At 43.1% G+C, this 22,403-nt stretch overlaps 1 protein-coding gene across 1 annotated transcript in view; it reads left to right on the plus strand.

The window, feature by feature from the left end:
* Positions 1 to 22,403, plus strand: part of grid2 (glutamate receptor, ionotropic, delta 2) — a gene marked incomplete at both ends in the record, with an annotated part of 442,717 nt that overhangs the window by 170,248 nt on the left and 250,066 nt on the right. Inside the window, 1 exon segment of the mRNA XM_084323184.1 lies at positions 10,233 to 10,428. Coding sequence (XP_084179310.1) covers positions 10,233 to 10,428 — 196 coding nt within the window.

Genomic DNA, 22,403 nt, shown 5'->3' on the forward strand with positions numbered 1-22,403 from the left:
GAGCAAACAAAGTAACATAGCATTGTAATTAACAATAGCTGGTGTTCTTGTTATATATAGCGAGAGAGTTATATATATATAATATATATATATATATATATATATATATATATATATATATATATATATATATATATATATATATATATATATATATATATATATATATATATATATATATATATATATATATATATATATATACAGGGCCGCCTGGAAGAAATGCGAGGCCCTGTGCGAGATTAAACGTCTGTGTGTTAGAAAGAGAGAGAGAGAGAGAGAGAGAGAGAGAGAGCATGTGTGTTGTGTGTTAGAGAGAGAGAGCATGTCTATGTGTGTGTGTGTGTTAGAGAGAGAGCATGTATGAGACAGATAAGCAAAGATGAGCCCCTAAAGGATATTCAACTTTTAATGGAAGAACAAAACAGAAGGAAAAGATAACTTCACAAAGGCAACATGAATATACATAGATCCAAAAGGACAAAGATCAACACTTAAATCCAAAGAGAAGAGGGTCTATACCAGAGAAAACAAAGTAGCAAGGAGCCAATGGCCGACATCAGCTAAATAGGCTAACTGCAATTAGAGTAGCCAGGTACTGACACCAGGCCACACACAGCTTTGGCCAACGCTACCCAAGCTACACAAACGACCAAGACAATTCACAGACAGCACATGTCGTATCTCCAAATGTTGTGAAGTAACATATGTTTTGCCTGGAAAAAAACATTGTTATTAACAAAACATTCGGGAGGGGAATGAAGGAAGAGTGGGGTAATGTCCAATGGACATCTTACCTGCACCGAGGAACGCAGGGCGAAAGGCCGCAACACAGGTCTCCACGTTGATGAAAGGCCTCTCGCTGGCGGGACAAAAAGAAGCTATGGCCGGAGCCTTGTTATGGTGCAGGCCCGACTACATCTTCTGTCAAAGATGATGTCGTAGTCAGAGTGCCAGGGCCTGCTATTCTCACGGCTAATGTCAATGGTCGTAGCACAAGCTAACAGCTAACTCTAGGCTAACTGATAGCATCAAGCTAACATTCCCAGCCGAGCGAAAACGAGCAGCTAACGTCGTAGCTAAACAGCTAACTGGCTAACAGTTAGCTCAACCCGGCTATCGCTAACCACTAGCTAACGCAGAAGCAAGCTATGCGGCTACCACTGAAAAACAGTACAACATGAGAAAAGCAATACAGGCCAACACTTCAGACAGCCGCTGTGTTTTCCTCTTCTCATCCGAAGAGGGAAGGGAAAAAGAAGGCAATACATGTCCCACTACAGAGTGGTGTTTACCATAGCGGTGCCGGCAACAAGTCCCTCGCGGACTATAGCCGACTTGAGCATGGAGATATTCTCATAATGAAACACCAACTCACCTCCCTTGCACCAGGTGCTGACACCAGGCCACACACCGTTAGCTACTACAACAGCTAGCCGGCCCGTTTGGCTCCCGAGAGAGAGAGAGAGAGATATCCACGGCGGGAATAGAATAGAGTGCATTAAAAACTCACCAAACGTCCAAGATGATGGAGACAACCGCGTGGAGTTGACGAAGTTCATCTGCCGAATGACCGTCCTCTTCATCTTGGCATAACAATGCTGCACGCGCTCTCTCTAGGTTAGCTACGCTAGTTAGCCTTTAGCTAAGCTAGCTACTAGCCGACATCATCATGACTATCCCGACTGAACCACACGTTAGCACTCAATATTATAACGTAGCTAAAGCTAACTAGCTGTCCCTGCCTTTAGCCGGGATGGCTAGCCTGACTGAACTGTCTAACATGCAACAACATTCATCTTCAGTCCATCTGCCGAATGACCGTCCTCTTCGTTTTGGCTGGCATAACTAAGCATAACCTCCAAAGCTGCACGCGCGAATAGTCAAATGCAGCTTGCAGCTGACGCACGCCGGCATACACATGAAACCAATCCCTTCTTGAAACCAATCTGCAGAGCCCCAGAGCTCCAATAGAGAATAGTGCAGAGCCGCAGAGCCAGGAACATTCTACAAACGTGTCTAATGTGAAATATATAAGCATATAAGCAAAACTAGATTTTAGGTCTGTGATGAAAAAGGGCCTCGCGGGAAGGGGGGCCTCGCAAATTTTTTTTTTTTTTTTTTTTTTCGAGGCCCCCCTTCCCGCGAGGCCCTGTGCGACCGCACTGCTCGCACACCCCCTGAGGCGGCCCTGTATATATATATATATACATATATATATATATATATATATATATATATATATATATATATATATATATATATATATGAGAGAGAGAGAGAGAGTTAGAGAGAGAGATAATTATAGAGAGTTATAGAGTTATATATAATAGTACCAAAGTAGTGCAGCATTGTAATCAACAATAGCTTGTGAGAGAGAGAGAGAGAGAGAGAGAGGAGAGAGAGAGAGAGAGAGAGGAGAGAGAGAGGAGAGGAGAGTGAGAGAAGAGAGGAGAGAGAGAGAGAGAGAGAGAGAGAGAGAGAGAGAGAGAGAGAGAGAGGAGGAGAGAGAGGTGAGAGAGAGAGAGAGAGGAGAGAGAGAGGGAGAGAGAGAGGAGAGAGAGAGAGAGAGAGAGAGAGAGAGAGAGAGAGAGAGAGAGAGAGAGAGAGAGAGAGAGAGAGAGAGAGAGAGAGAGAGAGAGAGAGAGAGAGAGAGAGAGAGAGAGAGAGAGAGGCAAGCAATGAGATTCCATTAGTCTGGAAATCTGCCCACGTCTCAAGCATCGGTATCCTGGAGACCATTAGAGGAGAAAATAGTGGCACCACATAGACTGCAGGATATAGTGTACACCAACTTATCAATTAAGCAATGCAACTTGAGATTTGGCCCTCTTATTACACATGTGATCCGGATATGGCGTGACACACAGAAAAAGTGTACTAACCACCATAAATGGCACAGTCACTCTCCCCTATTTAATAACAATTTACTCCTTATTGCACAACAACCTATCAGATATCCTACATGGGAAAAGAAAGGCATACACACATTGGGGGATATCTTCGATGACCATGGTTTCTGCAGTTATCAAGATATATTTAACAAATTTAACCTCACCAGCTCCACTAATTTTTTCTATCTACAATTAAGAGCAGCTTTGAGGGCTCAAGTTCAAGTTCAAGTTCTTTAATAGTTGTCATACAGAAGTACAGAATACTTTCATACAAAATGCTTCTTACTGTTACGCTCCAGAGACTGTGCTAGACAAGATAGTATCAAATAACATAATAACATAATATAGCATGAATTTAGAAGAAGAAAATGAGGTCACAGTGTTCGGTATAGACATATGTACAATGTTCTGAGTTACCATATAATATACAATACACAATACTATGCAGTGTACTAATGTACAGTACTATCTAGTGCAAAGCAGAAATGGGATGAGGTACAATTTTAGGTACAATTTACAGTAAGGTGTACGAGTTGTAGTGCAATCCTTCATCCATAAATATAAAGTGTGGGGAGTGGGTGCTACAGTGTGTTTGTTTAAAGTGGGTGTGTGCTATAAGTGTGTGGAGTGGGTGCTACAGTGTGTTTGTTTAAAGTGAGTGTGTGCGTGTGGATGTGTGTGCTATGTGCGTTTGGTGGTTGTTGTTGTGTAGTGTTCATTCATTGTTCGTTTAGCAGCCTGATGGCCTGGGGATAGAAGCTTCTTCTGAGTCTTTCTGTGCTCGCCTTGAGACTCCTGTATCGCTTGCCTGACCGCAGCAGTTCAAAGAGGCAGTTGTTCGGGTGACTGGAGTCTTTAATGATTCTCTTAGCCTTGCCCTTGCAACGCTTGTAGTAAATGTTCTGGAGGGTGGGGAGCCCCCCTCCAATTGTGCGTTCGGCTGAACGTGTCACTCTTTGTAGTCTGCTTTGGTCTTGTGCAGTGCTATTCCCAAACCAGGAGGTGATGTTGCCGGTCAAGATGCTCTCTATTGTACATGAGTAGAAGTTCTTAAGGATCTTCTGGCTGACTTGGAACTTCCTTAGGCGCCTGAGGAAGTAGAGGCGTTGTCGTGCCTTCTTCACAACACTGTTAATGTGTGTGGTCCATGTCAAGTCCTCGGATATGTAGGCTCCGAGGTACTTAAAGCTGTTGACTCTCTCAACTGGTGCCCCGTCGATGCTGAGGGGGCTGTAGTCCTTGACCCCCGACCTCCTGAAGTCCACAATCATCTCCTTTGTTTTGCTGACGTTCAGGGAGAGGCTGTTTTCCTGGCACCATCCCGCCAGGACCTTGACCTCTTCCAGGTAGGCCCTCTCGTCGTTGGCAGAGATCAGGCCCACCACCACTGTGTCGTCAGCAAATTTGACGATTGTATTGCTACTCCGCTGAGCCACACAGTCGTGTGTGTACAGGGAGTAGAGGAGGGGACTCAGAACACAGCCCTGGGGGGCCCCTATGTTGAGGGTGATGGATGAGGAGGTGCAGTTGCCTGCTTTCACCACCTGGGGTCTGCCAGTCAGGAAGTCCAAGACCCACTGGCAGAGGTCATAGCCCAAGCCCAGGTCCCTGAGCTTGGCTATGAGTATGGAGGGGACTATGGTATTGAATGCCGAGCTGTAGTCGATTAATAGCATTCTCACATAGTTCCCCTGCCTCTTGTCCAGGTGTGATGCTGCTGTGTGTAGCACATGGGATATGGCGTCCTCCGTGGACCTGTTGGGGCGGTATGCAAATTGCAGGGGGTCCATGTTGATGGGGAGGGAGGAGCAGATGTAGCCCTTTACTAGCTTCTTGAAGCACTTCATGGCTATGGAGGTGAGAGCTACAGGGCGGTAGTCGTTGAGGCAAGCAGGCTTGGATTTTTTGGGTACAGGGATAATAGTGGACTTCTTCAGGCAGGTGGGGATGACAGCCTGTTCTAAGGACAGGTTAAATATGTCAGTGAATACTGGGGCCAGTTGGTCGGCACAGACTTTTAGGACGCGGCCGGGGATGCCGTCTGGACCTGCTGCCTTCCTGATATTCACTTTTTTAAAGGTCCGCCTCACCTCATGCCTCACGGAGTCCCATTAAATATTCCACTTGAGCACCACAGATTTCACAAATTATTTTATGACAAGGAAACGTCGAGAGGCTTTGTCTCTGACTTTTATCATCACTTACTTACGTCCTCATATGAGGTCCTTCCCCTAGACTCGGTTTGGAGGAAGGATATCCCAAACTTGGAAGTAGATTTTGATTGGGATGCAGTCTGGGCAGACGTTCGGCTGTCATCACGCAACCCAGATCACCAACAGATTAATTTCAATTTTATTCATAGGACTTACCTGACTCCTAGACGTTTGCACCTAATGGGTCTCAGACAAGACTCTCGATGCTCCTTGTGTTCAAACGGTGCTCTTGGTACATATATGCATATGTATTGGGAATGCCCTCCTGTTAAGATTTTCTGGGAAAAAGTAACCACTCAATTATCAGAATTTGTATCTCTGACCATACCTACACTGGCTTCTGTATTGTTGTTGAATGATGTTTCTCAGTTATCAACCTCTGTACATGTAAAGAGACTAATTCTGGACGGTCTTACGGCTGCCAAAAAGTTGATAGTGTCACGCTGGATTCAACCGGATAAAATGTGCCGGAAGGTATGGGTTCTTACCTATCTCGATGTGATTTATCTAGAGATATCCACTGCACGAATTTTAAGTGTTAATGAAGCCAGTATAGCAGTCTGGGTAGCTGTGGTGGAGAAGATAAAGGGTAGCATATAAACTTGTAATTTTCTGATGTTAAATGAAATAGTGGATGTATAGTCCAAGTGCGGGTCCTGAGGGGGGGGGGGGGGGGGTGGGGCTTTTTCCAAATCCAACAGTGCAAAAATGCGGAAGCATTCGTCACCGCACGCCACTACGGTAAAGCGCCTTTCTTTTCAGGCCCGCTTTGGGAGCTGTCGCGCGGAAATAGGCTGTCTATTGCCATTCTCTTTGACAAACTCTAACCTTAACCAGCTCCTTAACAGCGTCTAAACTTAACCGTTCTAACCTTAACCAACTCCGAAACAATGCCTAACCTTAACCTTAACCTTAACCATGCCTAACCTTAACCATAGAAAGAATATTGCCATTCTCTTTGACAAACTCTAACCTTAACCAGCTCCTTAACAGCGCCTAAACTTAACCGTTCTAACCTTAACCAACTCCGAAACAATGCCTAACCTTAACCTTAACCTTAACCATGCCTAACCTTAACCGGCGAAAGAATACATGTTAAAAAAAAATCACGTTAAAAAAAATATATTTGACGGGATTCGAACTCACCAGCAACTAGCTGTAGGATCCACAGCCATGGCGTCTTGCCAATTTAGCTATTTCTGGATACTGAATTTGGGGCGGTGACTTATATATATTGTTAAGGCGGGATCTCATGCGCATGCGCGAGCACCTCGCGAGCACCTCGCGAGCACGCCGGCGCACGCACGCACCTGAGCGAGCACGCCGCCGCTGGGCGCTGCGTGAAGGAAAATGAAAGGCGCATTACCGCACGCCACTACGGTACCTCCGGTGACGAATGCGGAAGCATTTTTGCACAGTTGGATTTGGAAAAAGCAAAAGGCGGGAGGGAAGGGGAAGGAAAGAGCGAGGAAGAGCGAGCAAGAGCACATGTATTGTATTTATTATTTGTATGTCTTTTAATCTACATTCATTTTGATTTAATTACTGGACTGTCAAGTCAAGTCAAGTCAAGTCAAGAGATTTATTTGTCACGGCATACAAGTATACAATGAAATGCGGGTGGTCTTGCCCGCAACGATGTGCAAATAACATATAATAGAATCAACATTGTGCAATAAACAAGTAACATTGTGCAATAAACAAGTAACATGTTAGGGCATATCGGTATATGTACATAAGTTATTTACAGAGCATGGAGGACATACTGGGTCATTTGGTAGTGTCTAATTTATACAATCTCCGGTTATACTATACTATTTTTAAAAAAGTTACCCTTCTTGGTGGCCATAAGTGTGGGCGTGTGCAGCATGAGTGTGTGCCTGCTCATGTTAAAGTGGCTGCTAGTGTGTGAGCGTGTACAGTGAGTGTGTTGTGCGTGTGCTCATGTGTGCTTGTGTGTGGAGAGTTCAGTGTTCAGGGCTCTGATGGCCTGGGGGAAGAAGCTGAGCCGAAGTCTCTCTGTCCTAGCAGCTGGTGTTCGCAGGCGTCTGCCTGACCTGAGCAGCATGAACAGGCTGTTGTTGGGGTGGTGTGGGTCTTTCATTATTCTGCAGGCTCTGGATTTGCACCTCTTGTTGTATAGAACCTGCAGGGGTGGTAGTGCAATACCCGTGGTACGCTCGGCTGAGCGCACCACTCTCTGTAGGGCCTTCTTGTCCTGTGCCGTGCTGTTTCCATACCAGGCAGTGATGTTTCCAGTCAAGATGCTGTCTACAGCTCCGGAGTAGAAGGACTGGAGTATCTTCCCAGATACTCTGAACTTCCTTAACTGTCTCAGGTGGTAGAGGCGTTGCTTCGCCTTTTTTACGACTGAGTCTATGTGTGTTGTCCATGTCAGATCCTCTGCGATGTGGACCCCCAGGTACTTAAAGCTGCTCACCTGGTATCTGTCATTATTGTTATTATTATTTCTGTCATTGTCCTGTGATTTATCATTGATTATTACTGTTACTGTATTGTTTGTCTAGTTTCATGTTAAAAAAGGGAAAATAGAAAACATTTGTTCAAAAAAAATTAAAAATCTGCCCACGTCCTCCCCCTGACCAATCTCAAAGTTGTGTGTTTTAGCCAAAGTGCTTGAGAAACTAATAAGTGAGTAGCTTAAAGATTTATTAGACTCACATGGCCTGCTTTCCAGAAATAAGCACAGCATAATCATACTGCTATACTCTTAAAGTAGTCAATGATGCCATTGAATCACTGGATTGTAAATACTGTGCAGCTCTGTTCCTAGACTTATCCAAAGCCTTTGATACAGTTGACCATGCCATTTTATCGTAGTGTCTACATACAACTGGTTTATCTAGACAGGCTGTAGAGTGGTTTTCAAATGACCTGACAGGTAGATCGCAGTGTGTACACAGTCTGCTTGTTTTTCATCCTCTTTCATCCCTCTACTTAAGGGTGTACCACAAGGTTCCGTACTGGGACATCTACTGGTCTCCATATGTTAATGATCTTTGTATCAACCTGTCTAATGCTGCTTACCATTTCTATGCTGATGATGCAGTAATGTATTGCTCATCTCCCAGTGTTGTGCAAACGATGGAGTTCTTGCAATCTGCCTTTGACATTGTTCAGTCACGTGTTAAATGCTGGCAAATCAAAGTATTTGCTCTTCTCAAATGGGAAGAGACTCCCAGCTGATCTTCCCACACTTGTGACTGCTGGAGGGACTGACATCGAAAGGGTTTGCTTCCTACAAATATCTAGGCATTATAGTGGATGAGAACCTTACGTTTAAATCTCACATAGATAAACTTGTGTCGAAGCTGAAGCTTATTAAACTTGGCTTCTTTTTCAGAAACAGGTCCTGTTTTTCACTTAAAGTTTCACTTACCTGATCTCGACCACCTTCTTACCACTACTCGATTATGGTGACTTACTTTACATGTATGCATTTATTGATTGATTGATTGATTAATTGATGGAAAACTTTAATTAACAGATTGCAGAATGGGTACAGTACAGTACAGCTCAATACACACAATTGTTAAGGGGATGCAGACCAGAGAAATACTTTTGTCTTGTTTACATCAGGGTCCCCCATTTTCAATTCATAATGACATTTATGACATACACAACATACAGATATACAGATATAATAATCTAATCTAGTCATCTAATCTAATCATTACATTTATAACATACATGACATACAGATATACAGTACTGTTACATTTGTGACATACAAGATATGCAAATATACAGTACTGTTTAACAGATCCTAACAGTAAATATATATATATATATACGAGGGGGAGGGAACACATTAGGAGGGAGTGGGTGGGTGGGAGGGTGGCTCAGACATTTACGGGGGCCAGTTTAGAATTGCAGCCTCCCGTAAGTGCTCTTTGAGGGCGGTTTTGAAAGTGGGTAGTGATTCACATTTTTTTACGGCTGTGGGTAGGGCGTTTCACATTGATGTGGCATAATTACGGAACGTGTTTAGTCCCTTGTTAGTGCCGAATCTGGGTTGGACATGATTTGTGGAACTCCCTCGGGTGTTGTGGTCATGGTATTCACTGACCTTTGGGAAGTATTTCGACATGTACATGGGTACCTTAGTGGTGTAGTGTATCTTGAAGACCAGGCCCATTGCAAGTTGCTGTACTCTGTCGTCTACTCTAAGCCATGCTAGGTTGTCAAAATGGGTAGAGGTGAGGTGGGTTCTAGGAGTAAAGTCAAGCAGTAGTCTGACCAGTTTGTTTTGTGATGTTTGTAATCTTGTTTTTAGTGCCTTTGAGGTGCTTTGGTACCATGAGGTGCAAGCATAGTTGTAGTACCCTCAATGCACCTGATCAGTACCTTAGAAACCTTGATACTGTGTACCATTCTGCCTTACGCTTTGTCACGGGATGTGGCAATCGATTGCACCCTATATGCCATTGCAAGTTACCCATCTCTACAAGTACAGCGATTTTCTCGATGGCTCTCTCTTGTGCACAAAGCTCTGCTTAAGCTGGTTCCCTCAAGCGTGCTTCTGTGCACTAAGCAATACAAGTATGCCCTTCGTTCTCAAGATGATATAAAACTGGATGTTCCCTATACTGTATAACTGAATTGGGAAAAAGGGCTTTTAAATATGCTGCTCCTTCATCCTGGAACAAGATACAGGAGGACCTAAAATTACCAGGACTGGTCACCCTTGGATAATTTTCAAAACCCTACGAATTCAGTTCCCTCGGACAGTGCAACTGTGTTTGATAACTTGCCTGTTTGATCAATTGCCAGAAATTGGAGCTTGCTGTGAATGTTTTATCTGTATTTTATTGTGATGTTCTTTTTTATGTTGAAACTTCCTGCTGCCTTGCTTGGCCAGATCACTCTTGAATAAGTGATTTTAATCTCAATTATGCTTATTATCTGGTTAAATAAAGGAGCTGCAATTCTTGTATGAGAGGTGCTATACAAATAAAGTTATTATTATTATTCGTATGCCCCTGACCCCTGTGAACACAGTACATCCAAGCTAAACCTTCTCTCTCTCCGTGTGTCTCTCTCTGTCTCTTTCTCATTCTCTCTCAATAACTCTTTGCCCCCCCCCCCCCCTCTGTCTCTCCAGATCTCTCCAGGACCTGTCCAAGCAGACAGAACTCCCGTACGGCACAGTGCTGGACTCGGCCGTGTATGACCAGGTCCGCTCCAAGGCCATGAACCCGTTCGAGAGGGACCCCATGTACTCCCAGATGTGGAGGATGATCAACCGCACCGGAGGAGCCGACAACAACGTGGAGGAGTCCAAGGAAGGCATCCGCAAGGTAGGGAGTCACAGCCTGAGTCACAGCCTCCTGCAAGGTGGGGAGTCACATCCTGAGTCACAGCCTCCTGCAACGTGGGGAGTCACATCCTGAGTCACAGCCTCCTGCAAGGTGGGGAGTCACAGCCTGAGTCACAGCCTCCTGCAAGGTGGGGAGTCACATCCTGAGTCACAGCCTCCTGCAACGTGGGGAGTCACATCCTGAGTCACAGCCTCCTGCAAGGTGGGGAGTCACAGCCTGAGTCACAGCCTCCTGCAAGGTGGGGAGTCACAGCCTGAGTCACAGTCTCTTCCAAGGTAGGGGGTCATTATCTTCCAAGGTAGGGAGTCATTCTCTTCCAAGGTAGGGAGTCATTCTCTTCCAAGGTAGGGAGTCATTATCTTCCAAGGTAGGGAATCATTCTCTTCCAAGGTAGGGAGTCACAGTCTCCTCCAAGGTAGGGGGTCATTATCTTCCAAGGTAGGGAGTCATTCTCTTCCAAGGTAGGGAGTCACAGTCTCCTCCAAGGTAGGGAGTCATTCTCTTCCAAGGTAGGGAATCATTCTCTTCCAAGGTAGGGAGTCACAGTCTCCTCCAAGGTAGGGAGTCATTCTCTTCCAAGGTAGGGAGTCATTCTCTTCCAAGGTAGGGAGTCATTCTCTTCCAAGGTAGGGAGTCACAGTCTCCTTCAGACAGCTGCCACGCTGGTCGATAGGGTGAGAAGATGTGGAAGTGTCCATTCACTTCAGTGTTAAACTATAGAATCGCTACCTGGAGAAGTGAAAGAGTCCGAACAGGAGGCAGGATCTGTGTGTTTTTAAATGTATGGGACTCCTATCCGAGCTCCTGGGGGGTCATCAAAGAGAAGCAGGCTGCTCCATGAAGGTGGAACGAACTTCCTACCACAGTCAGGACAGTTGAAACCCGGCCAATTTTCCACTGTCGACTAAAAACACACAAAATCTGAAATATATATATATATTATATATATAAAAGATTTAAATGCACTTTGCTACTAAGGAATCTACCTTGCTTATATTACTAGCTACTATGCTAATATGTCTATACTACTATGCACTCAAGACTGTAGCACACTGTTTGACGAACAATCTCACTGACCCTTAGCTGCCAGAGTTGTACCCTTCCTGCTGACTGAACTTGTAAGTCGCTTTCGATAAAAGCATCAGCTAAATTATAAAATGTAAATGTGAATTAGCCATCTTCTCATTGAAATGCGTTTCATAACGATTTACAAAAATAATGTTGAAAAATTTTTTCCACCTCGTCTCGATTATTAAAGATGGCAGCAACATGAATGAGATAGCAGAAACATATATAAATGGTGCATTTTATATATTTTGTCCAAAGCACTTTAGAAATGGGTTCCTCACATTCACCCATTCCCTCACACATTCACACACCGATGGATGGGGGAGGCGACCATGCAATGTGCCAACCTGCACATCGGGAGCAATTAGGGGTTAAGTGTCTTGCTCAAGGACAAATCGGCTCGCTGCCCGGGATAAGCGGGAATCGAAACGAGAACCTTCCGACTACCAGACGACTGCTCTACCTACTGAGCCACTGCCCCCTAGAAAGTAGACTTTGACCACTCGGTAGCTTTCCATGGCCATTCTCCATTGTGGCATCACCATTAGAATGCGAGAGTCCTCAAAATGCAATCAATGTTGGCACTCCCACACACACATACATGCACGCACACGTGCACACACACACACCGCCATATTGCTTATCGCTATGTGGAAAGCAGAAACATGCATTGATCCAAATTCTCCTCATGGTCAGAAATAATCGAACCAACAACAGGCAGAACAAACTATCATAATTGTATACTCATAATTATAATTGACCGACTCTGATTGTTTTAACTATCCTAGTTCCTGTGCTTTGAAATGTTTTGGAATTCGTTAGTGCTCTGCGTATTGATCTGTTTGCAATCATGCCCCCTCACATACACACAAACAAACAGAGTAACACACACACACACACCACTTGATTGTGGTTTTCCATCGAAGTCCGATGATGATGTCCACTTCTAACGATGAGTCCTTTGATGGCTGTGTAGTCCTATCCTGGATCCACAAGTCCTATTGCAGGTAGGACATGTAAAGGTTGTGGTAGTGGTAACAGGAGCTGCAGGTGTATTCCTCCTGAGTCTCCTCTCCTGTCTCCTGGCCGTCCTTTCCTCCTCCATCATACGGGTCCCATCCAGGCAACAGGCAGAACAAACGATCATAATTGTATACTCATAATTATAATTGACCGACTCTGATTGTTTTAACTACCCTAGTTCCTGTGCATTGAAATTTTTTGGAATTCATTAGTGCTCTGCGTATTGATCTGTTTGCAACCATGCCCCCTCATATACACACAAACAAACACAAACACACACACACACACACACGCACGCACGCACGCACGCACGCACGCACGCACGCACGCACGCACGCACGCACGCACGCACGCACGCACGCACGCACGCACGCACGCACGCACGCACGCACACACAAACACACACACACACACACACACACACACACACTTGCTTGCTTGTGGTTGTGTAAATAGACGACGACTTCCTATTTTACCTCAAACCGGTATCGTCGTTGATTTAACACTAGAACAGCTGGGCAATAAAATTATAGTACAGTAGAAAAGTAAAAAATAAGCAGTGTAACAATATCATCTCTGAATATGAGCATAATGAGCAAGTAGGCAGTGTAATCAAAGGTGCAGATTAGGGTCTGTGTGCCTTATCAGTTATATTATACATTACGGATCTAGCATCCCAATTGTTTATTGTTGCCATAAAATGACATAGAAAAACATATACAACAAGCATAAAATGATAGCAGCAAAGTAAGGCAAATCACAGTTTTTCATATTAGGATCTAACATTCCAATAGGCCTCTCTGTTTACAGTTTGATTCAGTTTTAAAATAGGCAGTAATATAAATAATACAAATAGAATAGACAGAGTAAAAAAGTGCAGTAAAAATAGTTAATAAAATAGAATAGACAGTATAATGATGCAGTACTACAGTGCAATCAAATAGTTCAATCAAATAAAAATAAAATAGCCCTCAAAGGCTCTTGAGTTACCTTGCAGGATATGGTTCTGACTTACTTTACAGAACAGCAGAGGCCCTGTTTCTTGTACCTGGATAACTGAGTTAGCCGGATAACTTTAGCTGGATAACTGGGTTAGCCGGACTTTCCGGTTTCATGTACGTGGATTTTCCAAATCACCATGACAACAGATCCAAAAGTTTGAGCCTGGTCGAAAGCAGAGTTCAAGTTCAAGTTAGCCTGAACTATCGCCACGCCCCCGCAAAGAAGTGACAACCCGTTTCCTGAAACTATTCCCACAGTCTACGATCTGCATTATACCATTCTGAATTACGTTTTTGTGCTCCATTCTTCCAGAGGGGGCTTTTGAAATGTAAAATAGACCCAAAATGCTGATATTAAATTCACTTTGTCCTAAATAATGCACGTTATATATACCGTGGCGACGGTGGCGCTCGCTCGTGCGATGTACACATGATGTGGTTATTTTAATTGTAACTGGGATTAAGATGTCTGATGAGATGCGCTGTTTGACGGATTTGAGAAGTTGAATGAGCCGTTGACGTCACATTAATGAATGAGGATAAAGAGATAAACTTCATTCAAAACAAAGGATATTCTAAACACGGGTCTCTCTTTCATTAATGTATAAACAATGAATTTATCCCATCTGGCTCAGTGGCCCAGCGGTAGTGCTCAAGCCTGCCAATCCAGCGACCGGGGTTCAAATTCCGGTGTTTCCAATATGATTTTTTTGAATATAATATTAATGATTATACGCCAAAGTAGCCTGGTTTTAAGTTAAAATATTATAAATCTACATGCATTGAGGATGTCATTCTTTATATAGCTCTCAACGTGCACCAAATTGAATTATTCCTATATTGCAAAAAGAAGGAAAAGACTAGGGTCTTGAACCCCGGTCGTCCGTGTGAAAGTCAAAAGAACAACCCGTTAGACCACATTGGAGATAAGTTAAAGATTGACTATACATCAATCAATGGGTAAGAGAGCCGTATCGTAATTCTGTATAACAGTTAACTAATAATTTTCGCTAGCAAGATCTCATTTGATTATTCAATCCAGCAGGCAAGTTTAAAGAAATATAATCTGATTGATTGAGGTAATGAGGGACTTAGAATTAGCCTATAGATAACGCATTTAACTTGTCGGCGAGGCGATTGAGCCGTATTGCAATCTGTCAATAAAGTCTTAAATCAATTAATCAATCAATGCCGTTGAGAATCAGGATCTCTGCCATCGATACGTGCTGGCTTTTCACCTAAAACGGCCGCGCGCATTTAGCCTGACTCGCAAGTCTGGCTTGAGTTAACGAGACTGAATCCACCTTTGTGAAACAGGAAAATCCCGGCTTCGAACATCGGGTTAACTGAAGCTGGATAATGGACATCTTGATCGACTTAGTTGAACCACGTACATGAAACAGGGCCCAGCTCAACTTTAGTTTATTTACAAAGTCCAGTTCTAAATTACTTTATAGAACAGTTTTGAATCACTTTACAGAACAGTTGTTTGAACTATTAGAGCAGCTCTGCCAAAGCACACACTAGTATATGCACAGTGTTGATGTAATGGGTCTAGGCAGATTACAGTGCATAAGAGGTAGTAAGATCAAATCAGCATAGAACTGACACATGAATTTGACAGGAAGTGCATAAAAGTATACGCTGTTTGGCCCTTGACCGCTGTGGTTTTCGGTCAGATGACTGCCTCTTCCTCCACCCTCTCCTCTCCCTCATTCGCCGAGAGAAGAGGACTGCTGTGCTGTTACTGTTGGTGTCAAATCAACAGAGCCAGTGTTGATCACCCACTCTCTGGCTTTTGTCCCTTGAACAAAAGGTTTGCACATTTCCGTCGTTAGAACAATACAACGTTACTATGACACTGGAACGTTTTAAAACCTATTAATAGCCTAAACAGCACCTCCCCCCCATCTCTCCTCTCTCCTGTCTCCCTGTCTCTCCTCTCCTCCCGTTCTTCCCGATGCGCCAATTTCGGGGGAATATGATTTATAGATATAGTTTTTCTCGTCAAAAGTTGTCACGAGTTGTCAGAAGTATGACAAATCTGCATGCATCAATCTGCTGTCTCCCGGTGACGGTGCAGCAAGACGATGCCAAACAACTGCCTCTTTGAACTGTTGCGGTCAGGCAAGCGATACCGGAGTCTCATGGCAAGCACAGAGAGACTCAGAAGGAGCTTCTATCCTCAGGCCATCAGGATGCTCAATGACAATAACACTATGTAACAAACCATCAAATACACTCACGGCACACATCCACATGCACACACTCACTTTAAATAAACAACTCACTAGCGGCTGGGTGGCGTAGCGGAGATTGTGCTCGTCACCAATGCAAGAGACTCCGGTCTCGACTCCCCGAGTCAGCGTTGCCTGCGGCTTGGGCCAGTCATCCTACTATCTCAATTGGCAGAGTTAGCGGGTGGAAGTCGATGGGTGGGGATTGGACGTTGTGGACAGCGACTCCTACAGGTCGGTGGGTGACGCCTGTACAGCAGAGACAGGAAGTATCGGGGGCAGCGTGAGCCTCCCACACGTTACACCTCGCCACTGAGAGTCTGCGCTGTCTGGTGAAAAGATGCGACAGGCTGCCTCCTCGTGTACCGGAGGGGACACATGATGCAAGGCTTCTATCCTCACTACGAGTGACCAGTGGGAGGCATAGTCTAGCAACGTTAAAATTGGCAATATGAAATTGGGATGGGAGAAAAAATTGAAAAATAAGGAGAAAAAGTGAAAAAAACAAAAAAAACTCACTGCAGCACCCACTTTACCCACTTTAGACAATTTAACACACTTTATATTGATTGGTAAAGAGATTTGCACTACAACTCATACCTCATTACACCTTACCCTAAATTGTACCTCATCCCATTTCTGCATTGTACTGTATATTGTATTGTAACTCAGTTACTTTTTCTACTCTGCATTGTATATTGTATATATGTATATCAAACACTTTTATTTACGTACTTTTGACTTCTATTTTATACTTATTTTATACGTATCTATTTTTATCTAGCACACTCTCAGGAGCAAAACAGAAAGAAGCATTTCAGATAAAAGTATTCTGTATTTTTGTATGACAACTAATAAAGAAACTTGAAACATGAAACTTGAAACTATGATCACCTCGTCTGATGTGGCGAGGGACCATCATGAAAGGCAGTAATATGGTGTAGTCTGATCCATCCCAGGATCATTTGGAAACAATGTAGAGTCGACTATAACTTGGTTTTACGTGAAATATGCAAATGAATTTCAGTCCCCATTTCAGTTCATTCAAATGATGCATACATTTCAAAGCTTTATTTAAATGAGGTTTCCCTCATTTACAGTCACGTCGAGTGTACATACCAGAGTTAAGCAAAAGAACAAAGGCATAAAAAATCACACAGCATATAAAATCATAACAATAAGACAAGTATGGATAACAATCAACTAAAACATGTACAACTCGATGTGCTGTGGCTTGATGATACATAAGCATTATGCGTAGACCTTTTCTGCTCGGAGAATCACAAAGATATTATGGACAACCTACATACGGTATTTCATTATACATGTATGAGAAGAACACACACAGGGAACGCCAGGGAGCGAAGGCTTTACTCTGTCGGGGTCATTTGACCTCTCAGTGTTCCAGAGGAAGGGCGGCTAGGTCAGCTGTCCCAGTGTTAACGCGGTTTTCCAGCCACGTGAGAAGGCATATGATTGGTTGTTGCCACGGTAGCAGGTTGTGAGATGTAATCAATCAGACGGGTTTTTGTCGGAACCTCTCACATCGTGACTTCAGGCGTTCCTCGGAAACACCAACCGCGTTTACCCCTCAAAGTCGTCTCGCGAGGGAAGCCACAGTTGTGATTGGAGGATCAGGAAAAGAGGGTGGAGCTTGGGATAGGTCAATCACGAATGGGGAAAGTGAGGCGTCGTGGCGTTTCGTGACAGGGAAAACGGCAGAGAGCATATAATATTAAATATTAAATCACATGCAGGAGTGTGTTATACTCATTAGATCACGCCTAGGGGTGGTTGTTAGGCTCGAAGCGCAGCAGAGGGTCGTTAGACTCCCCTAGGCGTGATCTAATGAGTATAACACACGACTTCAAGTGATTTAATGCTTTTATACAATGGCCCAATTCACCCAACCTTATTGCTATACGATAAGCACACAGTAAATGAAGCATAATGGAGATTTATTCACAAATTCCATCCACAGAGAAAGTAGATCCAATAGTAGATCCAATGGTCTGACCAAAAAAATTAAAAATAAAAATCGGCAGCCATTTTTTATTATTATTTTTTGTCCGCAATTTTTCTTTTGTTTCACAATGGGTCATGACAAACCAATTACATAATCCAACATATATGTAACAAACTAACATATTCCAGTTGACTATCTTTTGGAGGATTCATTCAAAAGATATTCATACTTCCATTTGTCTATCTATGGCGGACTCATTCAGGCTCATTAAAAAAAAAATTATAATAATAATTCGGTTGTGGGAGGGATCTGGGGTCACGTGGAGTGTGTTATACGATATAACAACGTATAACTTGACTCTTTCAGCCAATCAGTATCAAGATATTTGCATGCCATTGTATAATTATAGTTAGTTTTACCTTATAAATATATATTTAGTTTAATGTTTAGTGCAGTAAACATTACCCGTTGGAAGAACCAGAGCGCCTGAACACCAGTCGACGAGTCATCAGTGCAGCCTGGGAGGCGGGGCCCACGGACATTTCTAGCCAATCGGTCTCGAGTCGGCGGTTGAGCTGTCCCACATTGGGCAGTGAGCGGGTGACTTTTAAGATAAGATAAGATATTCCTTTATTGATCCCCTTGGGGAAATTTGGGCATCATAGATGCATGGGGGAGGGGGGATGGGACGTAGAGGTATGAGCAGGGTAATAGTAGCTATAAACAGTGTAAACAATATAATTAACTCTGAATATAAGAATATGATAAAAGTAAACAGTGTAATCAGTAAGGTGCAGATGTAGGTCTGTATGCCCTATTGGTTGTTACGAATAGACATGACGGTGGTGGACAAAGTAAAACCCAAGCGCAGACCAGCAGAGCATAGACAGGAGGCAGGTGTTGAATCTTGAAATATGAGCACTGCTCCTTTAATGTAGGTACGAGTGGCTCAAAAACAAAGAGAGAGGGCAAGTCTCCAAACGTGCTAAATGCCCTACAAATCATAAACACAATAAATAATAATATCCTCTGTGACAAGGAGCGATAAAGACTTCCACAAAACAAGTTATGCTACTTACAAAAGTGTTCAGCGAACAGCTGACAAACACACGAGCAAAACACGACTGGAACCAGGGAACACAGAGTAATGACGCGACAGGGAAGACAGGAAGTAACAGGCATATATACAGACACTGATTGACACAGGAGGGTAATTAGGTGATTAGACTCAGCTGGGGAAACAGAGTGACACACAACATTACCAAGTTGAAATATAAATACACACAACCACAACACTGACCAGATCACAAAACCAACACAGATAGGGAAGACATTTAGACCAGGGAGTGTAACATCACAGATAAGACAGACATCAAATGTACAGACAACAGATTGATAAGGACCACATGAAACACATTAATAAATAAACACAAGAGCTGCGCCACCTGGCGCAGCAACCGGGGGGGCGTTACAATTGGTTATATTATATTATATGTTACAATAAATATAGGCAATAAAGGATTAGAATCTGAATATATTCTATGAGTAAGAGTAAAAGTAAAAACAGTATACACAAGGTACCCTAACGCCATACGTTGTAGTCTGTGCCGGTTTGGTAGTTCAGCGTGAGACACACTTTTGGGTTAACACTAGCACAGCCATGGAGAAAATGTCACTGATTCCCGCCGGTCAGGGGTCAGATGACCCCGACAGTTTATATGAGAAATATGAGAAAAATAAACAGTGTAAACTATATAATTACCTCTTAATATAAAAATATGAGGTTTACCACAGGTTTGAGTGACAAAAAAAATATATATATATTTTTTTATAATAAATAAAAATATTATAATTAAATGTTTTATTTTTTTTTGGATGGCAGAGCCACACATTGACGGGCAAAGAGCCACATGCCGCTCGCGAGCCACGGGTTGGCCACCCCTGCGCTAGACGCTCACAAAGTACTGTGACTTTCCACATATATATTGCATATATATTGCATATATATTGCATATGTGGAATAACGTTCTAATTACATTTTCCTGAAGTAATTTTGAAATGTCCGAAACCGTGCCAGATAAAACAAGGTACCCTAATGCCATACGTTGTAGTCTGTGCCGGTTTGGTAGTTCAGCGTGAGACACACTTTTGGGTTAAAATGTTCAGAGTCAGACGTCTGGACACCGATGATATAGTAGTGCTATATTGATTTTGATATATCTGTCAGAGTTGCAATTCCCAGAATCATATTTACTGTTATGATTTCATCCACAGCTGATGGGGGAGTAGGGGGGGTAAATCAGGTCCGACATCCACTCGATGTCTACCACTGATTGCCTGAGGGTTATTAGACAGGACGGCTTGACGCTAATCTAATCCCCCACCGCGTTGGCTTTTATTGTGGCGGTGCATATTTTTGGTTTAATGCGGCGGCATACCTCACGCGCTTAACAGACCCATCGCAGGAACAGGGACATTAAAAGCATCCCGCCCAGATAAATTTCTCATTTCCACAGTGTAGCTAATGGGATGCTTCTGACTTTACTACTTGTCTGAGTATTACGCACAGCATATTTTGTAGTGCCATGCAACTCTGTCTTCTTTATTGTTATTAGACCATTAGCATACAGCTCACTCCTTCATCACCTGTGCGTGAGGTGTGTGTGTGTGTGTGTGTGTGTGTGTGTGTGTGTGTGTGTGTGTGTGTGTGTGTGTGTGTGTGTGTGTGTGTGTGTGTGTGTGTGTGTGTCTGAGTGCGATACGTGCATGTCCACATAAACACACACATACACACACGTTTTTTGAATACATTAGCATGTTGAATGAGAGCCAGCCTTTGGATTTAATGACTAATGCATTGTATGCTATAAATAAATGAATAAATTGATGAGGCAAGCAGACGCACGCGTTAGCACGCAGGTACGCACGTACGTACACATAAACACATATGCACACAGACACATACACACTGGCTGTTGGCAGACCGTTTTATTGCAGATGAATAGGTAATTAGCAGTGTGTCTAGTGCCATGAATTAGTCAGCATTTGCAGTTGCTTATCAGAACTGTGTGTGCTCGTGTGTGAGTTTGTGTGTGTGTGTGTGTGTGTGTGTGTGTGTGTGTGTGTGTGTGTGTGTGTGTGTGTGTGTGTGTGTGTGTGTGTGCGTGCGTGCGTGCGTGCGTGCGTGCGTGCGTGCGTGCGTGCGTGCGTGTGTGTGTGTGTGTGTGTGTGTGTGTGTGTGTGCGTGTGTGAGAGTGTGTGCCTGTGTTGAAATTGACATTTTAGATGTTATATCTGTCCATTAATCAGTCGGTTTGACTTTGTTAACTGACTTTGTTAGTTCACTAGTCACTTGCTGTGCTTCTCTTTCATGCCGAATGAGGTATTTCCTCAAAGGAAATTATACATATTGGTTGCTGAAATCGACACATTGATTAGTCGACAAATCTTGTGATTATTAGCTGACTTATGGATTATTTAAGTCGAGGACAGCCATATTCATCTGATCTATTTCTTCTAGATCTGAGTGACTTATAATGATAGTATAAACAGTGACACAATATACTATATTATATATATATTGTAACTTCAAGTAGTCTATAAACAAGGTAAATAGTAAAGGGCTTTTCAGGAAGTAGGAGAAAGGTATAAACAGGAGAGGTAGGGGGAGGTAACCTTGCACGGCAGGGGGAGGTAACCTTGCACGGCAGATCAGGAGAATCCATCTGGTCAGGCTTCAAGGTGTGCGCTTGTGCCTGAACCACATTGGTTCGGACCAATCAGCGTCCTTCGAGGAACTACTGGCAGCTACGGCCGTGGTTTAGGTACGACTAGGGTGCCGACCTGTCCCGCGTTTCGTGGGACAGTCCCGATATTGGGACGTTTGTCCCGCGTCCCGCTACAACAAAACAATGTCCTGCAATTCAAAGATTAAAAAAAATATATACCTTTTTTTTTTTTTTTTATTATTTAAAGATAATTATTTAAAAAAATGTAAATGTTAATTTAATGCCTTGAAGTTGAGGGGGATGACACAACTGTCTGTGAGCTTTTCTAGCTCATGGCCAGTCTGAGACTGAAACTTGAACAACGATCACAGACTTTGGGTCTCACCCTTTTTGTTATATGCGCAACTGAGTGATCCGCTATTCACTAAATCAATAAAAACATTATTATATTGTGAAGATCAACCATCGCATTCCGTCTCCTCTCTTCTACACTTCACTGCTAATAATGCTCAGAAAAAGATGGCTGAAAAGACTTAGCTCCTGCTCTTTCTATTAATCGAGTGATTTTATCAGCTTGGATACCAAGATTGATGGTTACCTGCTTAATGATGAAAGTGTGATTAAATAAAGATGTTGGTGACATGTTGGCTGAGAAGGTGATTGGTGAAGCATCTATACAGTTTAATGAGATTAATAACAAAATGTGCTATATATAGCCTACCGTCTGTGTCAAATATGAAATAAAGGCATTTAAATAATAAATACATCTCTTTAATTTTAATTAGCAAAAAAAAAAAAAAATGTAAATATATATATATATATATTTATTTTTTCACCTATGTGTCCCACATTGTCCCGCAAAAGCAGTGCTGCTGTCCTGCGACTGAACCATTTTGACCTGGTCACCCTAGGTACAGAGTATCGAAATACA

This window comes from Notolepis coatsorum (assembly GCF_963971535.1).
Source record: "Notolepis coatsorum genome assembly, chromosome: 10".
Lineage (NCBI taxonomy): Eukaryota > Metazoa > Chordata > Actinopteri > Aulopiformes > Paralepididae > Notolepis > Notolepis coatsorum.